Raw genomic sequence first — 20508 nt, forward strand, 5'->3', positions numbered from 1 at the left:
GGCTGGCACCAGGCCTGGCACTGGACATCAGGCACAGTCCCTGGAGCTTTCTGGCCTTCAGATGTCACCAATTCTTCCAAGGCTATTTCCTCATCTACAAAATGGACACCTACCTGTCTCATAATGTCACTGTAAGGATCAAATGGAGCACCATACGTGAGAGCACTCTGAAGACTTTGTAAAGCATCATCGAGTGAGACTTCTTGGTTAAGGTGTAAGTATTCTAGGGGCCAGTGCTGTGGCGTAGTGGGTAAAAGCCACCACCTGCAGTGCCGGCATCCCACATGGGTGCTGGTTTGAGTCCCAGCTGTTCCACTTCCCATCCAGCTCTGTGCTATGGCCTGGGAAAGCAGTGGAAGATGGCCCAAGTCCTCGCGCCCCTGCATCTGCAGGGCAGACCCAGAAGAAGCTCCTGGTTCCTGACTTCGGATCAGCCCAGCTCTGGCCATTGCGGCCATTTGGGGAGTGATTCAGCGGATGGAAGACCTCTCTCTCTCTGTCTCTGCCTCTCTGTAACTCTGCCTTTCAAATAAATAAATAAATCTTTAAAAACAAAAAAGTATTCCGGTGTAAGCTGCTGGACACATGTTACAGGAATGTGATTCAGACTGGATTTTCTCAAGACAAGCTTATTACTCACAGTTCCAGAAGGTCCTTTAAAAATTTTTAATAATACTGTAGGAATGTTTCTTTGTAACTATAAGATTATTTATACAATACTAATATGATTCATTATAAAACTACATTTCTCTTCTTGAGCCTTAAATTGATGGAAAATATTAATGTATCAAATAGTTGGTAGAGAAATAATCACCTTTAGAAATTGCAGTTGCAAAGAAAATGTCAAGCTATTTGTGCCTATGGCCACAATTTATTATTATTACTAAGCCAATAACTAACAGTTTTATAAAATACTAACCGCTCAATGATAAGGCAACTATGTAAGCCTCATTTTAGAGAGTCAGAATCCAAGTCCATGCTCTGAACCGCTGCACTACATTATACAACAGAAATACTAGAAGGAGAAAGCCATAATCATTTCTGTCTTCACCAGGTCGTATACTTAAGGAAAGAGAACCAGTAGATCAAAGGACACCAAACAGTATTCTGATCTTTGGTAATAAAAGTGACTTTAGGGAAGTTATGTAAGTGCTTATGACTCAATTTTAAGTACTTAAAAAACTTTAGTTCTTTTCCACTGGTTTTAAGAATAACAAACTGTTCACTGAAAAAAAATCCAGAAGTGTAGAATTAAAATTAAAACATCCATCTGTACATGTTTTTAGGTAATTCTGAATTATGGAATCTAGTTGGTTTTTGATGATTGGTCTTAAGCAGGAAGCCAACTATGATGGATAGACTGAAGTGTTTTTAATTAGCAGATATAAACTAGTAGTCAATATTGTGCAGGTAGAAAAGAAAATTATATTATAGAGGTAAGTATTTTCAATATCTTCCCCAATCTTTCAACTATGGAAAAACAAGCAAAGAACAACCTGGTTCAGTGGAATTAGCTTCAAAGTGTACTGCCCATCAAAAGAAACATGTAAGTAATTCTTGAATGGATCTTTTTCTCTGTGTATACATACACACACAGACACACATACTCATCCAGACACAGGTTAGGCTGTGTTCAGATGTACAGTTTTTTCTGAAGGCCTGATAATAGAACATCTAAATATATTATTCAAATAGTAAAGGAGAAAACTCATTGAACTTTGCCAAAGTTACACTTTACAGGTGATTAAACTGCAAGGTGTTCCTTTGTGAGTAGGTTAAATATTTGCTTGAGATAGAATATTCAAGATAAGCAAGATTCTTCATAGGGATATTAATCCTGAGTACAAAGTCAGAAAAAATCTAATAACTATGAAATATCACAAGGATGGAAAAAAGTTAACAAATCAGCAGAATAATTTAGGGCAAAGATTAGGTATTATGTTGAAGTGTGTGTAACGCTACCTCACTGCCATTTTGATTAATGTGACCTACACTCTTTAAACTATCACCGAACACAATAATTTAGAAAGGGAGAAAAGCACAAATTAAAAAAGTATACACAACCCTTACAGAAAACAGAAGGCAGACATGGATCAAGAAGTTTTAAAAATAAACTGTGTAGTACTTCCTCTTATATTAGAGGCTTATGCTAGTCATAGATTCTTGGAACCTATTTACATTGCTTTAGTGTGACTTATCAAAATAATACCAATCCACTATAAATAATATTTTCAATGTAAAAAACAAAGCAGAGTGGCAGTGGGTACGGAAACAAATTCAATAAAACTATACTTTGAAAGTCAAGAAAAGGATAAACTTAACAATAACCTAAAACTCTGTTTAAACAAAGGGAAAATTAAGGGACTCTAAAAGATATTTCTGGATTTTTAACATATATGCAAATATATAATATATACTGTATGTTTGTATATTACACTGAAAAATAAATTATTAGTTATTTCTAAACTAGCAAGTTAAAATTAAATACACTTCTTTTAGAGAGTGAAACTGTTTATGTCCTGAAACAGGAAGTCTTTGCATCCTTTCAACTAAAATGAGATTAACTAAGGCCTATTTTCCACAAAAGAGAATGTAAATGTTACACATCCTTTTATGACAGAACATTTTTTTCCTGGTTATTTGTGGAGAGAAAGGTTTATGAGGTAATTACTTGTGCATATAATTTTTAATTTTACATTGATGCTTCTCTTAAAAACATATTAGAAGGCTACTAAGTAAATCAAAGTCGTAAGCTATACATTCTCTTAATTCAGAGATTTAACCTTATGAATAAAAGAAGCGAATACTATATTTCCAGAAACAGTGAAGTGGGCAGATGATGGTGCTAAAAAGATTACATTTCAAATACAGCATTGTTTTTGAAGGAGGGGAAGCATATTATGCCATACTGTCTATAAATATTTATTGAATAAATAAACATGGTTCACCTGTTGTTTTAAAAAAATCCTATAAGTGCCTAAGTCACAAATACGTTCAATTAGTTTTAGGAAAAACAGGAATAGGCTAAATTATGGTAATTCAAAAAACTACCTTCAGTGGCTTTTTCTTTTGTGGTTAAAAAACCAAGAAAGCAGTGTCATCAAATCACTACATATTTCAGGCTTAATATATTCAAGAGTAATATATTAGAATATACTATACTTAATATAGTATTTTGGTACTATAGTATTATAGCACCATAACAGTATGAAAGTATTTCACATTGGAAATTTCACTTTGACGAGTTAAAAGTGATATTTAAAAACATCATAGCAAGTGATCATAATTTAAAATTTGAATATAAGAACCACAAAACCCAAAATCATAACCTAGCAAACCTTCATTGAATACTTACAAATGAAATGTAAGTGCTAAAACAACACATATACCCATTCACATGAGATTCAGCTACACAATAAAGTCTTTATCACACACAGTAATGTATCCTTATGTCTCTTTCTCCATGGAAGTCATAATACTTCTGAGGACTCATTTGTTAACTGGAAGAAGTTTAGAGGAGTGGGTCTATATGCACATAGAGATTCTATGTTCAACTGTTTCTGTATAAAGTTACAAGGCATTAATAATGGCATATTAAAACAAATAATTTATAATAAAAATAGATAAAAATTATCTTTAAAAATATCTCAGTAGAGAAAATCACAGAATAAAGATCATATTTACCAGCCATGTATTCTTCAGCTTCTACTGTGATGGAAATACCTTTAGTGGGGCAGAAAACAGACCTCATGTCTTGAATGGCAGATGTCCTTATATAAACACGTGGACTAAAGTGTAGGCTCTTTCTAAAGTTACTGTGAAATGTACACGTTCAAGTGTGCCAACAGCTATTAATAATGGTAGCAAAAGTAGGTTAAAATACCTAGTATTACTATTATCAGTATTCACTGCAAATTGTGATCATATTCTCTCCTCTACTGTGGACTTCAGTCTTATGCAAAATAGCAGCATAGATTATATTACAGTTCAAATGATGGTCAGTGAGTTAGCTTGCACACAGCCAGAATGAAGGAATTTTTTTTTACAATATAAAAAGTAAATAAAGAGCATGGCTTTATTTTAGTAACATTTGCTAGAAACGGGGAATGGTGGCTTGGTTTCCAGAGGCAGAAACTAAGTTTTCCTCGTAAGTTATAGTGACGGTCAGGAAGGATGGGGCTGTGGTGAGGACTGCCAGCTGCCTTGCTAGAATACATGCCTGAGCTCTACAGGAGCTGCGCAGCCCTGCTGCGTGTCACTTATCTGCAGAGGCTGCCGGAACAGAACTCCCTGCATCATACAAGCGCCACTATCCGCACTGCAATAATAGAGCAGAACATTGACACATACAACAGCTTCAAGTGACAAGCAATGGCCAGGAACTTGCAGTGAAATTGTTGGTTGATTGGAAATGCTCTCTATGTCTCCAGATGGTATCTGTCCTTGAAGAAGCCATTCATTGCCTAGAAAACAAAAAATTAGTAAGACTGTAGGAAATTAGAAAAAAATCTCATGAAGACTTGTACCAACAAGTATTTACTGAAAGCACCTGAGTGCCAGGCATTCTGCTCTGTGGGAAGACCAGGACTACAAATAAGAGGCAGTGTCCACCCATGAGCAGTTCCCAATCTGACCATTTTGAATGCAATTATTATAATTCTTCCCTTTGTTTAAACACTACAAAATAAATTATAAATTTATTTCTATTGAAATCAACTTAAATATTGCAAATATGGTTATAGATCCCCAAAGATAAAAGTTTTAGAAATACAAAAGATGTTGGAGAAAAAGACCACTTTTATCAAATATATAAATCTTCAGAGACATAAAAACTACAAAATAGACTTTATATAGGGAATACAAATAAACTTTATAATTCTGCAATGACTTTCTAGTTAAAATAATGATGAGTTATTGAGTTTCCAAAAGTAATAAAGAAACCACTGATTTCTTTAGAAACAGGTACAGGGTATACATATTCTCCATGGACTCCCATTGTCTACCTGATTCTAATATGTAAAATTCTTCTTAGACTTAAATACAGATTATCTAACAAAAGTCTAGCAAACCACTTAAAATTGTTTAAATAGTCTGGTGTCAAGGTTTTCTTTAAATGTCTTTCTTCACCTCAAGGCTTCTCTCAGAGGGTACACACACGTGCTTCGCAGCGAGAAGGTGCATATGTAAACTGACCATCAGCTCACGCAGGGGTAGGAGCAGTCTTCCAGTCATTTTACATAGAGTGCAGTGAACACAATCTAAGACTTATGAATGCCCAGGACATCTATACACAACCTACACCAGTCCTCTACAATCTCCTTTAGTTTACTGCTTATAGGATTTTGCTGACTGAAAGGAAAACTCAAGAAAGATATTTTACATAAGAAGGTTCAAGGCAACAACATAAGTGCGGTGCTTTTATGTAGGAGCTTTTAAATAATTTTTTAAAAATTCTCTATAAAATTCTTTGGCATGCTTTCTGTTTTATTTAATGCTTAACTTTGCTAGTAAGAAAATCAGTAAAGAACTTATATTTTAAATCAGAGTAAGAAAATAATAAACTATGTTATTTTAATGTCCAAGTCTAGAAATAAAACAAAAATGTTTTAGATATTTCTCACATATATCATAGGGTTTGTAAAGTTATAACAGGAGGGGCCGGCACTGTGGTGTAGTGGGTAAAGCCGCCGCCTGCAGTGCTGGCACCCCATATGGTTTGAATCCCAGCTGTTCCACTTGCAATCCAGCTCTCTGCTATGGCCTTGGGCTCCCGCACCCATGTGGGAGACCTGGCAGAGGCTCCAGGCTCCTGGCTTCAGATCGGCACAACTCTGGCCATTACAGCCAACTGGGGAGTGAACCAGTGGATGAAAGACCTCTCTCTCTGCCTCTGCCTCTCCTCTCTCTGTGTAACTCTTTCAAATAAATAAATAAATCTTTGAAAAAAAAGTTACAATATGACAATGGTGTTATTACACTGCTTTTTTGAGGGGAGCAGGAGGACTTAAAAACTTTCACATATTCTAACTACTTTAAATTATAGGGACCAAAATTCAGTTAAAAATAAGTGCTTCCATATCTATTTAGCCAACTAAGAGAAAATGTTTGTTATTATAAGTATACAAATAAACTCCTTGAAATGGTTCGCAAAACCCTAAATTATTTGGCTAAACCTTATTTGCCTAAATTAAAAGAATGAAGCTGTTATCTTGGGTAAGTGATTAAAAAAGCTAAATATTTTCTCTATAGACTTTTTCACTTTCCTTTAATACTATCCATAATTTATGTTCAAAGAACTCAATTAATTTGTGCATCTGACAAAACAGTTAAAATAAACATACTAATTTGTCAATATGCTATTTTAAAAATTAACACACTATTTGTTAACCACACAGTGAATACAGAATGCTTTCAGACAGAAGTTAAACTGGCACCTATGATTTGCTGTGAACCTAGCAGGCTGTGGAATGGCCAGAATCTAAGTACTCTCTCCACAGGGGTACTCCCAAACGTCAGCGCCACGTGGTCGGCCTCTCCCTTGTGAACGGTAAGATGGTTCGGTTTCCCCGAGAGCTCAATCCCAAGAGCCAGCCTCCTAAACTCTCAGAGGCGGTTCCTCATGGCTTGCCTACTAAGATATCTTCGGCCTCTTGGTTTGGACACAGGGCTGAGAGTTACAGGCCAGCAGCTGCTGCCCCTGAGAATGTATGAAGGTAAGAAGGCATGGGGCAGGATTTCGGTCAAGTACAGAATAAAAGTGTGCGAGAGGGTATGAGGGAGGAGGAGTTGGGGAGGAAATGAAAGATGGGGTGAGAAGGTGTGAAATGAGCATGGACAGAGGAAGACCATTAGGGACAAGTAGTCATGCTTTAGAGCTCTGGACCACTACTATTTGACTTTAAAACCGCTGGCCCCTCTGTACAGCGTTGGAAAGCACAGCCACAGGCAAGCAGCCTTCTGATTTGCCATCATCAGTTCATGAAAGAAGGAGCTGGCTCACACTGATTCACACACAGGAAAGGAACGGAAGAATGAATAAAGGGGACTGGGAGGCGGGGTTACAGAAAAAGACGCTCAGTAAGAAGAATCTGCATTGTTGCTCTACTTCAGATCCGAACTCTGGGAAGTCCACTTTGGGAATAAGAAAAGAATAAAGACCAAGGTTAGAATAGGGGAAGAGGTACATGAAATCTTACACTCTAAGAAAGCATGCTAAAAGCTGACACGTGACTTCCGGTGAGTCACACTTTTCTTTAATAAAAGGAGGGGAAAAGATCTCAAGGAATAAAGAAAACTGCCAAAGTGGAGTTAGATCTGGATTTGGTTTTTCACATTCTCTCAATTTTGCTCAATCACAGAGTGAAAATGTCTCAAACAAATGAGAAAAAGTACTAGATTAAATATCAGGAATTTATGAAGTATTTCCACTTGCAAGATTAATGCCCATACCTTCAGCTGTCACAAACCAGCAACTGGGCATTCCTTCGGTTAGCTTCGTTCCCGATGGAAGGTCGAGCCGTAGCTTGAACTGAAGAGTCTGGCCAGGACGTGCGGTCACAGGGGAAAGCCTGATGCTTGCGGCAGATTTAGGCAGCTTGGGTAACGTCTTCTGTGTTTCTCCCGGAACTGGACCATCTACCACAGAACTTGCAGATCTGAAGATGGGGAGCTAAGAAATAAGAAAATCTGTTACTAAAGTATACTTCGTAGTACTTGTGGAGTGAGGAAACTTATTTTTAGACTTTGGAAAAAAAATGAAGTTCTGTATCAATAACCTAATTGCCACTCTACTCTGAGTTAGAATGTTTACGTAAGACACCCTCAACATTATTTGGAGGTGCAGAAAACTAATTTATCTTAGCAAAAAGATTATCAACTTGGGAAAGAGACAGCATTACATTAATTGTCCAATATGTTTACAGATGATGGGAAATGAAAACTGAACTATGAGTGCAGGAGAGACATTCTCTTATGTGTAACTGTATTATTCATCTTATATAGAGATCTGTATGAAGAGAAATGACACTTGTGATGATATACCTTGTAAATTACTAGAATGTTAGGGAACAAAAAGCTTTTGTATTTTTTCCAGTTTCACCAAGAGGCAACTTTTAATAGATGTTTCTCTTGAAAATTCTATTAGAGACTATGTCCATATTTTTAAAAACTGATTATAATTTAAGTTTCTTCCAATCTTATTTTCAATGTCTTGAGAAATGTAGTTTTTAAGCTCCCTTTGGGCAATTATTCAAAATGGATTCAGCACAGGAAACAAAGTCTTTACATTAACCCAAGGATCACTGAAAAGACAAAACAAAAAGCTGAACAACCCAATCTACCCTGCACAGCATGAGATGCAGCGAGCTTCAGTATGTCTGCATATTTAAACACTTATCTGAATCTTTATTTTTCTTGAAAGTTCATCAAATTCTTTCCAACTTCCAGTATCTTCGTCAAACCCTCAGCATACAAGATAGAACTTGTATTTTAAAAATAACAGGATTTCATTAAAGAAAGCCTGCAGGCATAGTCATCAAAGAAAATAATGCGGGCATCTACTTCCTGCTCTAAGTGTATTAATTTCATCACTGGAGATGTCCTAACCCAAAATGCCTCTGTCAGTGCTGTGGGGATCTTAGCATAGTTCTTAAAACCTTAGGCTTCGAGATTACTTACCACAGAAATCGTTTTTGTTTCTAAATCCATCACTTTAATTTGATGATTATTGGTGTCTGCTACATATAACAATTGACCATTTTCTCCAACACACAAGCCTCCCGGCTCATTAAAAGTTGATTCGGTGAAACTGGAACCAGTAACGTTATCTGTGTTTCCAGTTCCTGCTAATGTTGTACAGCTCTTTGTTTTAGGATCCACAATTTTAATCTAAAGAAAAACAAAAATGTATATATCTTTAGATCAATTGCATGCTTGTAGTATGAAAGTGTATAGTATCAAACAAAGTAGAGAGTTCCTGATTGCCATTATTATTAGTAAGAATCAAAAAAGGTAGTTCTATATATTTTTAAAAAATTCAAACATTAAAATTACACAGTCTAATGAGAGATATTCCATTCTAAGGGCTAAAAACTTTGTAAAATCTCAGTTAAATCTTGCCTTCTAGAAGCAATCTTTGATGAAGCCATCTGGAATTAAAAACAATTAAATTTTATTGTTTTTCTTCACAATGGGACACGTTTCCAAAAGTGAAGTGACTTTTTTTTTAAGGATTTAATTGAAAGGCAGAGTTACAGCAAGAGAGAGGGAGGGAGAGAGAGAGAGAGAGATAAAGATTATCTTCCATTCACTGGCTCACTTCCCAAATGGCCACATTGGCTGGGGCTGGGCCAGGCCGAAACCAGGAGCCAGGAGCTTCATCCAGGTCTCCTACATGGGTGTAGGGGCCCAAGGACTTGTGCTGGCTTCCAGTGTTTTCCCAGGCACATTAGCAGGGAACTGGATTAGAAGTAGAGCAGGAGCTGGCACTGTGGTATAATGGGTTAAGCAGCCGCCTGCAGTGCTGGCATCCCATATGGGTGCCAGTTCAAGTTCTGGCTGCTCCACTTCCAATCCAGCTCTCTGCTGTGCCCTGGGAAAGCAGTAGAAGATGGCCCAAGTACTTGGGCTTCTACATCCACGTGGGAAAACCTGGAGGAAGCTCCTTGTTCCTGGCTTTGGACTGGCGTGGCACTGGCTGTTGCAGCCAACTGGGGAGTGAACCAGTGCATGGAAGACCTCTCTCTCTCTCTCTCCCTCTCTCCCTCCCTCCCTCCCTCCCTCCCTCCCTCCCTCCCTCCCTGTGTAACTCTAACTTTCAAATAAATAAAATAAATCTTAAAAAAAAAAAAAAAGAAGTGGAGCAGCTGGGATTTGAACCAGTGCCCATATGGGATGGGCATCACAGGTGGTGGCTTAACCCTCCATGCCACACTGGCCCCACAGTGACCTGCTTTTTCAAGAGCATTTAGCATTGTTTGATGATTTTCTACCTTTTTTAAACTTACTGATTATTAGTTATATCCCAATTACATTAAATTTATGGTCTCTTATCATGAATAATTAACATTTACCATCTACTGATTTTCTTTTCTTTCTTTTTTTTTTTTTTAAACAACAGCCTTTGTATATAAAGACAATGCAATGGCTGAGAATAAACTTCTTTTTTTCTTTTTTTTTTTTTTTATTTGACAGGCAGAGTGGATAGTGAGAGAGAGAGACAGAGAGAAAGGTCTTCCTTTTTGCCGTTGGTTCACCCTCCAATGGCCGCAGCAGACGGCACATCTTGCTGATCCGAAGCCAGGAGCCAGGTGCTTCTTCTGGTCTCCCATGCGGGTGCAGGGCCCAAGGACTTGGGCCATCCTCCACTGCCTTCCCGGGCCATAGCAGAGAGCTGGCCTGGAAGAGGGGCAACCGGGATAGAATCTGGCGCCCCAACCGGGACTAGACCCCGGTGTGCCGGCACCGCAAGGCAGAGGATTAGCCTGTTAAGCCACGGTGCCGGCCCATCTACTGATTTTCTAAAAAAAGTGCAATAAAAATGAAAGAGCTGAATAGACAAAAATGGAAAAGCTGCTGAAAAATGGAATTATTTGCCAACAGGCACTGCATCTATTTAATAGTTTAAAAATGAAAATTTGTTAGTTAACATATTGATTTCTCAGCTATCTGCCTCCCCTTTATCCACTGAGCGTATTACAAAGCAGTTTTGATGGGTCACAGCCACTAGAATTGGATTGGGTGCTTCCCCAGAGAACCATCACAACTTCTTGGCAAAGAAAGGACCAGAAAAGAAAAGAACAAGCTGGTGTCACATATGGTGTCAAAAACTGCTGTTCCTCTCTGTATTTTAGAGTGGTACTTGTAGAAGGCCCACAAGTCTTTCACCACTTTAAATAGCACATACAAAAGGCAAGGTGTTATATAATTTTGTCAGGACTCACCTTGTGATTATAGGAGTCTGCCACATAAAGTAAATTCCTTTTGTTGTCCCATGCTACTCCAAGTGGGTGCTGAAGTTTTGCGTTGATTCCTACTCCATCAGCATCACCAAAAGCAAATAAATTCTATTAAAAAAAAAAAAACAGCAGTTATTAAGATTTTTATGCTGCTTTGTTAGGCTATAAAGTGAAAATTAAGATAGGTGAATATGCTATTACAGTTAAAGGTGAAAATCTGATTTTCATAAGAATAGAGCTAGGTATATAAATAGAGCTTTCTTGATTCAGACCAGTGAGAAATGACAGAATTTAGAACCTGTATTAATCTGTGCTGCTTTGTAGTTTAACTCACAATGGTCACAATAACTGATCAGGTATAGGCCAAGTCTGCTAGTGCAGTGCTTTTTCCAATCCACTGCCAAGCATCAAATTTACATTTTTCTCTTCTCTCCAGTAATCAATATTTTATCCATTCTTTCTCCCTGAAGCCTTAACATTTACATACAATCAAGCAGAGTCAGTTTAACTTTCCTAGATGGTCGTGTTATTTATATTTCTTTATATGCACATTTCCTTCAGTGTGAGTTCCACTGAAACTCATGGATAGCTCAAGAATGATCTCCCCTCAATTGTATGAACTCTCCACACTTCAAGACCTGCCAGCGTGGTCAGTGTCTGAACGCACATGTGACGCGATGTCATACCATGGGGTCTCTTTCTCCTCCGACAAGATGCTTCACTGCTCCATCCTTCAGTGAGATGGTTCTCACAGTACTGCTCTCACTGTCCGCTACAAAAAGGCAGTTCCAGGGCTCCTCAGAGGCCAGAGAAAGACCTGAAGGCTGGGCAAAACCTGCCTTGTGAGGATAGGCGTTGTTTCGATTCTCTTCATTTCCACTTCCAGCAAACCGAAGACAGGTTCCCTTTTTTAATTCACTGAAAGACAAGTTCATAGATGGGGTCAACATGTGGTATGTTGTGTCCACTATAGTTATTAAACACATGAATGCAAATGACTGAATCACTGGTGATAGGCATTGTTAAAAACAAAAGCAAAAACAAAAACTAGTGATTTTGGCTTAAACTGTGCAAATCAGCATTCACTGTGCTTTTTCTTTCTTTCTTTCTTTTTTTTTTTTTTGACAGGCAGAGTGGACAGTGAGAGAGAGAGACAGAGAGAAAAGTATTCCTTTGCCGTTGGTTCACCCTCCAATGGCCGCCGTGGCTGGCGCACCATGCTGATCTGAAGGCAGGAGCCAGATGCTTCTCCTGGTCTCCCATGGGGTGCAGGGCCCAAGCACTTGGGCCATCCTCCACTGCACTCCCGGGCCACAGCAGAGAGCTGGCCTGGAAGAGGGGCAACCAGGACGGAATCCGGCACCCTGACCGGGACTAGAACCTGGTGTACCGGCGCCGCAAGGCGGAGGATTAGCCTGCTGAGCCACGGTGCCGGACCACTGTGCTTTTTCTAATTGTTGAATTATTTAGCCACTTCATAGGGATCTGTTCATTTTTCTTCGAAAATACATAAAACTGAAACTACTCTCAAAAGTCAGACAGGAAATCCCTGACAGGGTGAGAATTATAAAGTAATAACAGTGATCAGATTATTGATGAGATAGTTATTTCTCTACCTTACCCTCTTGACTTCCAAGCTTCATGTAATATTAGTTTCTAAAATGGAACTAAAAAGATTATCCTGATAGTGTAAAACATAAACTTTCATTAAAATGTTTTGTGTTCTTATTTATAAGTAGAGTCTAGCAAAGGAATTAAAGAATAGTTTTTGAAAGATACTCCTCAGGTATTATAATCTTAAGAGAACAATACAAGATAATTACGTTGCTTTAACTGATCAATTTCTAATATACTAGGAAAATTTCTATTGAAACAGCTATTGCAATGATTCCTTTTGTAATGCAGAGAAAGCTTATATATCTATCTATCTATCTATCTTTGTTTACACCAGAGGGAATGCAGAAGCAGTGTAGTGTGTTCATGAAAGGGAAGAAGTTGACTTAGGATGCAAAGTGGGAGACTATAAATATCATTTCTCAATAAGGCATAACATGCAAAAATCTAAAATGACTGTCACTTATTTGTTGATATGTGGCCAACTCTAAGTTAGTAGGGAGTAGGATACAGAAGCAATGGTATACACAATGCATAAAATATCATCATTTATTCAAGAAACTTATAAAAATAAGCTTACCAGAGAGATATATGTAATAACTAACACGCAGACCAAATATACTTGGAGTCTTAACACTTTAAAGCAGGAAACGCTCTTAAATAAATAAAACAGTGGGGAAGGAGGTAACTTCTAAAATGTTAGGGGTCATTACCATCTGAAGACTGATATTAAATAAAGCTTCCTAGAAGTTAAGATGCAAGACAATGTGATCAGAGTGACTATTTTCCTATTATGAATGAGAGTGACAACTCTACTTATTAGGAAATTTAGGTAGCCCTTGACCATCTATGTCTAAAACAGCCACCACCCAGAACAGCATATTCCAGCAAGCTGTCACTTCTGCCTGCTTTTTATAGTTATGCCCACGTGCAATGTTACTGCTAACCTCAGTGCTCAGGTTGCTGTCATCTCTTGCCTGGACAGCAGCAGTACCTCCTCCAGGGACCTCTGTCTCTAGTCCTGTCCCACTCTTTCAAAAACACAAATCTACTCACGTCACTTCCAAGGTTAAAACTTTCTGCAAGGCACTGTGTGATCTGGCTTATGCTGACATGGTTAGTGTTATCTCCTGCCTAGAAAACCTCCCACTCTTCCTAATTCATACTTCTCTATCAGGTCTCAGTTTAGAATGCCTCGTCCAGGATGCCTTCCCTGAATCACAAACATTTTTAAAATATTTATTTATTTGAAAGGCAGAGTTACAGAGAGGCAAGGAGAGACAGAGAGACGGATCTTCCATCCACTGGTTTACTCCCCAAATGGCCACAATGGCTGGGAGCCTCTTCCAGGTCTCCCACATGGGTCCAAAGGCCCAAGAACTACTGGGCTATCTTCTGCTTCTTTCCCAGGCACATTTGCAGGGAGCTGAATTGGAAGTGGAGCAACTGAGACTCCAACTGGTGCCCATATGGGATGCCAGTGCTGCAGGCAGAGGCTTAAACAGCTACACCACAGCACTGGCCCCAGGATCTCAAATCTTACTGGCTAGTTCTCTTCTATAAGGGACAGTTTCAATGTAAAGGACTGCTACAGTGGCTCTTTTCACACATACTATTTTTAAAGTGTGTGCTGATCAGATTATCCCTCTGCAAGCCAGCTATATTCATGTTATCCTTAACACAGCAAGCCTATCATTTCATCACCACCACCTAGCATAGAGCCTAGCAGGTAGTATGTTTATTAATACTTGTTAGATGAATGATTAAATGTTATAAAACATAAAATAAATGCACTGCAAAGCAACATACATACACTATTAGGAGTAGCCAATATTCTTACAACAGTATTATACAACTGCTTCTTTCTACTGATAAAATAACTGAGATGACCAGCATTTAATTTCTATGTTGATTTACAGCCTTAATGGTCTATAACATTTTTCTGCAAATTTTTCCTGGGCTCCTACTATGTACCAGATTCTGTGCTACATATAGCAGACAGAAAAATGAATGGCACAGGGTCCCTTCCTTTAAGAGGCAGTCCTATAGTAGGAAATAGTTAAAAATGAGTGTAGGAAAAAAGAGAGAAGGAGAAAGATAGAAAAGGAGGGAAGGCAGGTGAACTTGTCAGTGCAGTGGGTACAGTGAGGTCACAGAGGAGAGCGTGGCCAGTGCTGCCTGAGGTGACTGGGAGAAGACGAAAGGCTGTATACGTAGGTATGAGAAACTTCATAGAGATGTTACTTTTATACCTTTATATGCCCTCCAGAGGCTGCAAAGCCACCCATGTTTACTGCATATGTCACACACTGTGCTGAGCTCTTTACACACATTAAGTCTCAAAACAAGTCTATAAAGAAACAGATTTAGAAAGCTGCAGTGGCCTCCTAAACTCACACAGATAACAAGTGATAAGCTAGGACTCAATTTCAAAATCTGAGCTATCAACCACTCCGCTTTGCTATACTCAACTGTTAAAACAAATGATTGGAGACACCTACACTACATCTTAAAAGACTAGGGCCTGGGGCCGGCGCTGTGGCATAGCTGGTAAGGCTGCCTCCTGCAGTGCCGGCATCCCATATGGGCACCAGTTCAAATCCCAGCTGCTCTACTTCTGATCCAGCTCTCTGCTATGGGCTGGGAAAGCAGTAGAAGATGGCCTAAGTCCTTGGGCCCCTGCACCCACGTGGGAGACCCAGAAGAAGCAACTGGCTCTGGCTTCAGATCGGCGCAGCTCCAGCCATTGCAGCCAAATGGGGAGTGAACCAGCAGATGGAAGACTCACTCTCTCTCTCTCTCTCGCTTTCTCTGCTTCTCCTTCTCACTCTGTGTAATTCTGACTCTCAAAAAAATAAACAAATCTTAAAAAAAAAAAAAAAAGATTAGGGCCCATCAAATATTTCCAGTTCTCTTTCTGGATGCTTGGGAAGATTGTTCTTTCTGGATTCACTGTAGGTGTGGCTTTAAGACTGGCTGGGGCTAGCATTGTAGTATAGCGGGTAAAGCCAATGCCTGCAACACAGGCATCTCATATGGGAAGTGGTTCAAGTCCTGGCTGTTCTACTTCCAAACCAGCTCCTTGCTAATGTGCCTTGGAAGGCAGAAAAAAGAAGGCTCAAGTCCTCAGGCCTCTGCATCCACATGGGAGACCTTGGAAGAAGCTCCTGGCTCCTGGCTTCAGCCTGGTCTGCCTCAGGCCATTGCAGCCATTTGGGAGTGAACTACCAGATAGATCTCTCTCTCTGTCACTCTCTCTCTCTCTCTGTAATTCTGCCTTTTGAATAAATAAATAAATCTTAAAAAAAAAAAAAAAAGGACTGGGTGATGAGATGTGAGAAGTGATATGTGTCACTTTTGAGTAGGTGCCATAGGAGCTGTAAGAGCCAGTGACTGACTCACCGCCCCCCTCCCTCTTACTCTGCCAGGATGACTGGCAAGGCTCCAGGCATTGGCCACTTGGTCAGCCTGAGTGGCAGAGTAGTACTCCCCAACACATCTATGTGATAGGCAAGAAATAAGTCTGTTTAAAGCCACTGGGAATCTGCATTGGTTGTTACAGAAGTATGACCTAGCATATCCTAACTCAAATAATGGGCATCATAAGGATGGAAAAGGGACTTCCAGAAATTCCAAGCAGTGCAGTCCACACAGAGAGACACAGGTGCTGGCACTGTGGTACAGCAGGTTTAAGTTGCTGCCTGCAACGCCAGCATTCCATATGGGCACTGGTTCAAGTCTTGGCTGTTCCACTTCCAATCTAGTTCCCTGTTAACGTGTATGGGAAAGCAGTGGAAGGTGGCCCAAGTATTTAGACCCTTGCACCCATATGGGAGACCTGGATGAAGCTCCTGGCTTCAGCCTGGCCCAGCCCTAGTTATTGTGGTCATTTGGGGAGTGAACTAAATGGATGGAAGATCTCTCACTCTCTCTCTGTAACTCTTTCAAATAAATAATCCTTAACGAAACACAGAGAGAGAGAGAGAGACAGAGGGAGGGAGGGAGCAAGGGAGGAAGATAAAGAGAGAGGGAGGGGAGGAGGGAGAGAGAGAGGAAGGGAAGGAGGGAGGGAGAGAGACACAGCCACTTACTTTTTCTTTGGCAGTTTGCAAGAGTCCAACAGGAGTGCCCATATCTGATGGGTCCCTGCCATGGCTATCCATAGAATGTCATCTCTTTGGACCTCTGAACCTTTAGAAAAATAGAGAGCAATTAGTACATACATAGTTGGTAAATAGGAACACTCCAATTGCTTCGGAAATCCAAACCCATGAAAGATAACAATATTGTTTATGACTCATTTGATACAAAATAAGATCATCTGCAATGTTTTCAGTTGTTTTGAAAATTTTCTGTTATCTTTGTGTATAAGGTCTGTTCTGTTTCCTTAGATTTATAATTTTACCTGTATTTCACAGGAATCCAAAGTATACTTAATAGCAACACATTCTTCTGTATCTCTGGTTACAATATTTTAAAAATTTTATTTCTTATTTTGTGTGGCGGAAGAAAAAGGCTGACACATACTCTTCAAAGAAACTCTTTACCAATCAAATACTGAGCTCTTATAATCTAAGATATATTCTTAAGTAACTGGTTCTTTGAATAATTTCAGTGAAAGAACTATATGTTTTAAGAATTTAAGAAATGTAGGCCGGCGCTGTGGCTTAACAGGCTAATCCTCCGCCTTGCGGTGCCGGCACACCGGGGTCTAGTCCCGGTTGGGGCTCCGGATTCTATCCCGGTTGCCCCTCTTCCAGGCCAGCTCTCTGCTATGGCCCAGGAAGGCAATGGAGGATGGCCCAAGTGCTTGGGCCCCTGCACCCACATGGGAGACCCAGAAGAAGCTCCTGGCTCCTGGCTTTGGATCATCCCAGCTCCAGATGTTGTGGCCATTTGGAGATGGAAGACCTCTCTCTCTCTCTCTCTCTCTCTCTCTCTCTCTCTTCTTCTCTCTGTTAACTCTGCCTCTCAAATAAATAAATGAATCTTTAAAAAAAAAAAATTCATGTTGGCAGGGCTGGCATTGTAGGGTAAGGTTACCACTTGCTATGCCAGCATTCTATACTGGAATGCCAGTTTGACCCTGGCAACTCTGCTTCCAATCCAGCTTCCTGCTAATCACCTGAGGATGCATTGAAACATGGTCCAAGTACCCAGCCCCTGCCACCAGTGTGGAAGAAGACCTAGCCTGAGTTCCAGGACTGACTGTTGAGGGTATTTGGGGAGTAAATCAGCAGATGGACAATCTAATTCTCTGCCTTCCTTTCAAATAAAATAAAATAAATAAAAAATGTTGAAACATCATTATTTGGGGGTGGCTAACAGTTAAGATGCTAGCGTCTCATATTAGAATGCCTGGGTTTGATCTCTGACTCCACTCCTGATTCTAGTTTCTTGCCAGTGTGGACAGAACCTGGAGAGTAGCAGGTAATATTTCAAGCAGTTGGACCCCTGCTACTGGGAGCGCTGGATAGAATTCTTGGCTTCTGGCTCTGGATCACAAAAGCAACGAGGTAAGTAATGTTAGCAAGCACAGTTTACAAATGAAGGAACCAAGGCTGAGGAGGGTTAGGTAACTTGCCAGGATCACGGAACAAGTAAATTACAGAACTGGAATCTGAACCAAGGCAGCCTGAGAGAAAAACCTACACCCTTAATCATTTCACATGTTGCCTGTTTTTAACACTATCTGATAAAGCTAAAAAAAATTTTATTTTTTACTTTTTTATACTCAATTATGTTTGTAAAGTTAAACTGTACTAAAAGTGACAATGATGTCATATATTCTGGGAAGTCGCTGCCTAACTGCCTTCAAACTACATATAAATAAAGCTTTCCATAATTAGTTTTTAACATACAAATTACTCTTCTGGTCATTCTAGGGCCACAAAGTGGGACTATTAGAATAAATAAGAAACCTAAGTCAATAAAGCATTATCTGGTATGTTAGAGATAAGTGACATTCCAATGAAAGATGGACGCATGTGATGCACATAAAACAAGGCTTGGAGATGACAATGCTCAAATATTAGCCATGATCATATAATGAATCTGGATCTGAATTCTACAGCATCCCAGGAGAAGTATCCCCCATGGACAGGGGACACTACAGTCATGCTAGAACATTTACATAAGGAATACATTATTATAAAATACTTTTATGCTTAAAAGCTATGTAAATTTTTTAAAAGAAAAATATGTGCATGTTGGTGAATTATATTACTTATGAATTTAGGTATGATAAAGGAAGCTTTTCAAATACTTTGTTACAGGAAAGGGGTTTGGAGATCTTACAGAGTTGAGAACTCATATACAAGTAAAATTTGCCATTATCTATAACAAGTTTCCATTCATGACAAAAAAAACTCTTAGCAAACCAGGATCAGAATACAACTTACTTAATTTGAGAAAAAGTATTTTTTAAAGAACCTATAGCAAACATCACATTTAAAACACTGCAAACATTTCCTAAGAAACATACCTACTATCAACACCTCTGCTTAGCATCATATAGAGGGTCTAGCTTGGTAACAAAGTAGGAAAAAGAAGTAAAAACCACAAAGATTATAAATACATTCTAATTATCAGCAAATGACATGATTATATACATAGAAAATCTTTAAAATTTTACAGAAAATTCCGTATGCCTGTGTATGTAAAGTCAGTAAGCAAGAATAAATCCTACTTCTATACTAGCAAACAAATAGAAAACATACTTTGTAATGGCATTAGAAACCCATCAAATACCTAAGGGTAAATTTAGCAAAATATGTATACAAGCCTTTGCCCTGAGCATCGTTACTGAGGGAAGAACCACAGGTTTTTATGCAACTTACTCTCATTGAAAAGTGAGCGTTGGCCAGTGACAGAATCAGTTAACAAATGGATGAGGCATCAAAAATTAAGATAAAATGACTCCATTCTTTCAGCTTCTAAGGCCATAAACCCTGGAGTCATCCTTAATTCCCCTTTCTGTAACATGCCACAAAGCACTCATCAGCAAATTCTGTTGGCTGTCTGGAATCCGGCCAATTGTTACCTACTTGACCTTGATCTAAACCACCAATTACTGCAAAGATTACCTCCTACCTGATCTGTCACTCATTCCCATCCTGATCATGGCCTCCATATGCATATCCTAGAGTAAGAAAATCTGGGACGGGTGAGTTAAGCAGATTTAGCTAGACCAGTACTAGTGTGTATCTGACTGAAGGACCAAATTTGGTCTCCTTATCTATTTCTCCCATTAATGTAGCTGAGCTTCAGTAATAAAATATAAGCATTTATTTGTTCTTGGTCTTTCTTTCTTTCTTTCTTTCTTTCTTTCTTTCTTTCTTTTTTTTTTTTTTTTTTTTGACAGGAAGAGTGGACAGTGAGAGAGAGAGACAGAGAGAAAGGTCTTCCTTTGCCGTTGGTTCACCCCTCAATGGCAGCTGCGGCCGGCGCACCATGCTGATCCAAAGCCAGGAGCCAGGTGCTTCTCCTGGTCTCCACGTGGGTGCAGGGCCCAAGCACTTGGGCCACAGCAGAGAGCTGGACTGGAAGAGGAGCAACCGGGACAGAATCTGGCACCCCAACCGGGACTAGAACTGGGGGTGCCGGTGCCGCAGGTGGAGGATTAGCCTAGTGAGCCGCGGTGCCGGCCTGTTCTTGGTCTTTGTGTCCCACTACCTTTAGAAGCCCAAAGAATGAGAAAATGTATAGAAGCAGAGGCTGGCTCAGGCCAAGACTAGGGTGTGAGGGTTCTATACCAACTGGGGTTGGTGGTGGTAACGATAACCGTCCAGAACACTTCTTTGGTTAAGGCACTGAGCTGAACACTATTATGCAGTTTACTTCCTTTTACGTAACAATTCTAAGTCTTATTAGCATCACCTTCATTATATAAAGAAACAGAAATTCAAATTTAAATAATTCACTGAAATTCACATGGCTA

General features: G+C 39.4%; 1 protein-coding gene across 1 annotated transcript in view; it reads right to left on the bottom strand.

Moving 5' to 3' along the window:
• Positions 1-652: 652 nt before the first annotated feature.
• NHLRC2 (NHL repeat containing 2) overlaps positions 653-20508 on the bottom strand; it is a 58626-nt gene continuing 38770 nt past the window's right edge. Inside the window, exons 6-11 of the mRNA XM_062214928.1 lie at positions 16661-16760; positions 11642-11873; positions 10941-11063; positions 8677-8886; positions 7450-7669; positions 653-4463 (exon numbers count right to left, since the gene is read on the bottom strand). Coding sequence (XP_062070912.1) covers positions 4207-4463; positions 7450-7669; positions 8677-8886; positions 10941-11063; positions 11642-11873; positions 16661-16760 — 1142 coding nt within the window. The 3' untranslated portion in view covers positions 653-4206. The remainder of the gene's footprint in view (positions 4464-7449; positions 7670-8676; positions 8887-10940; positions 11064-11641; positions 11874-16660; positions 16761-20508) is intronic.

This window comes from Lepus europaeus, chromosome 17 (assembly GCF_033115175.1).
Source record: "Lepus europaeus isolate LE1 chromosome 17, mLepTim1.pri, whole genome shotgun sequence".
Classification (NCBI taxonomy): domain Eukaryota; kingdom Metazoa; phylum Chordata; class Mammalia; order Lagomorpha; family Leporidae; genus Lepus; species Lepus europaeus.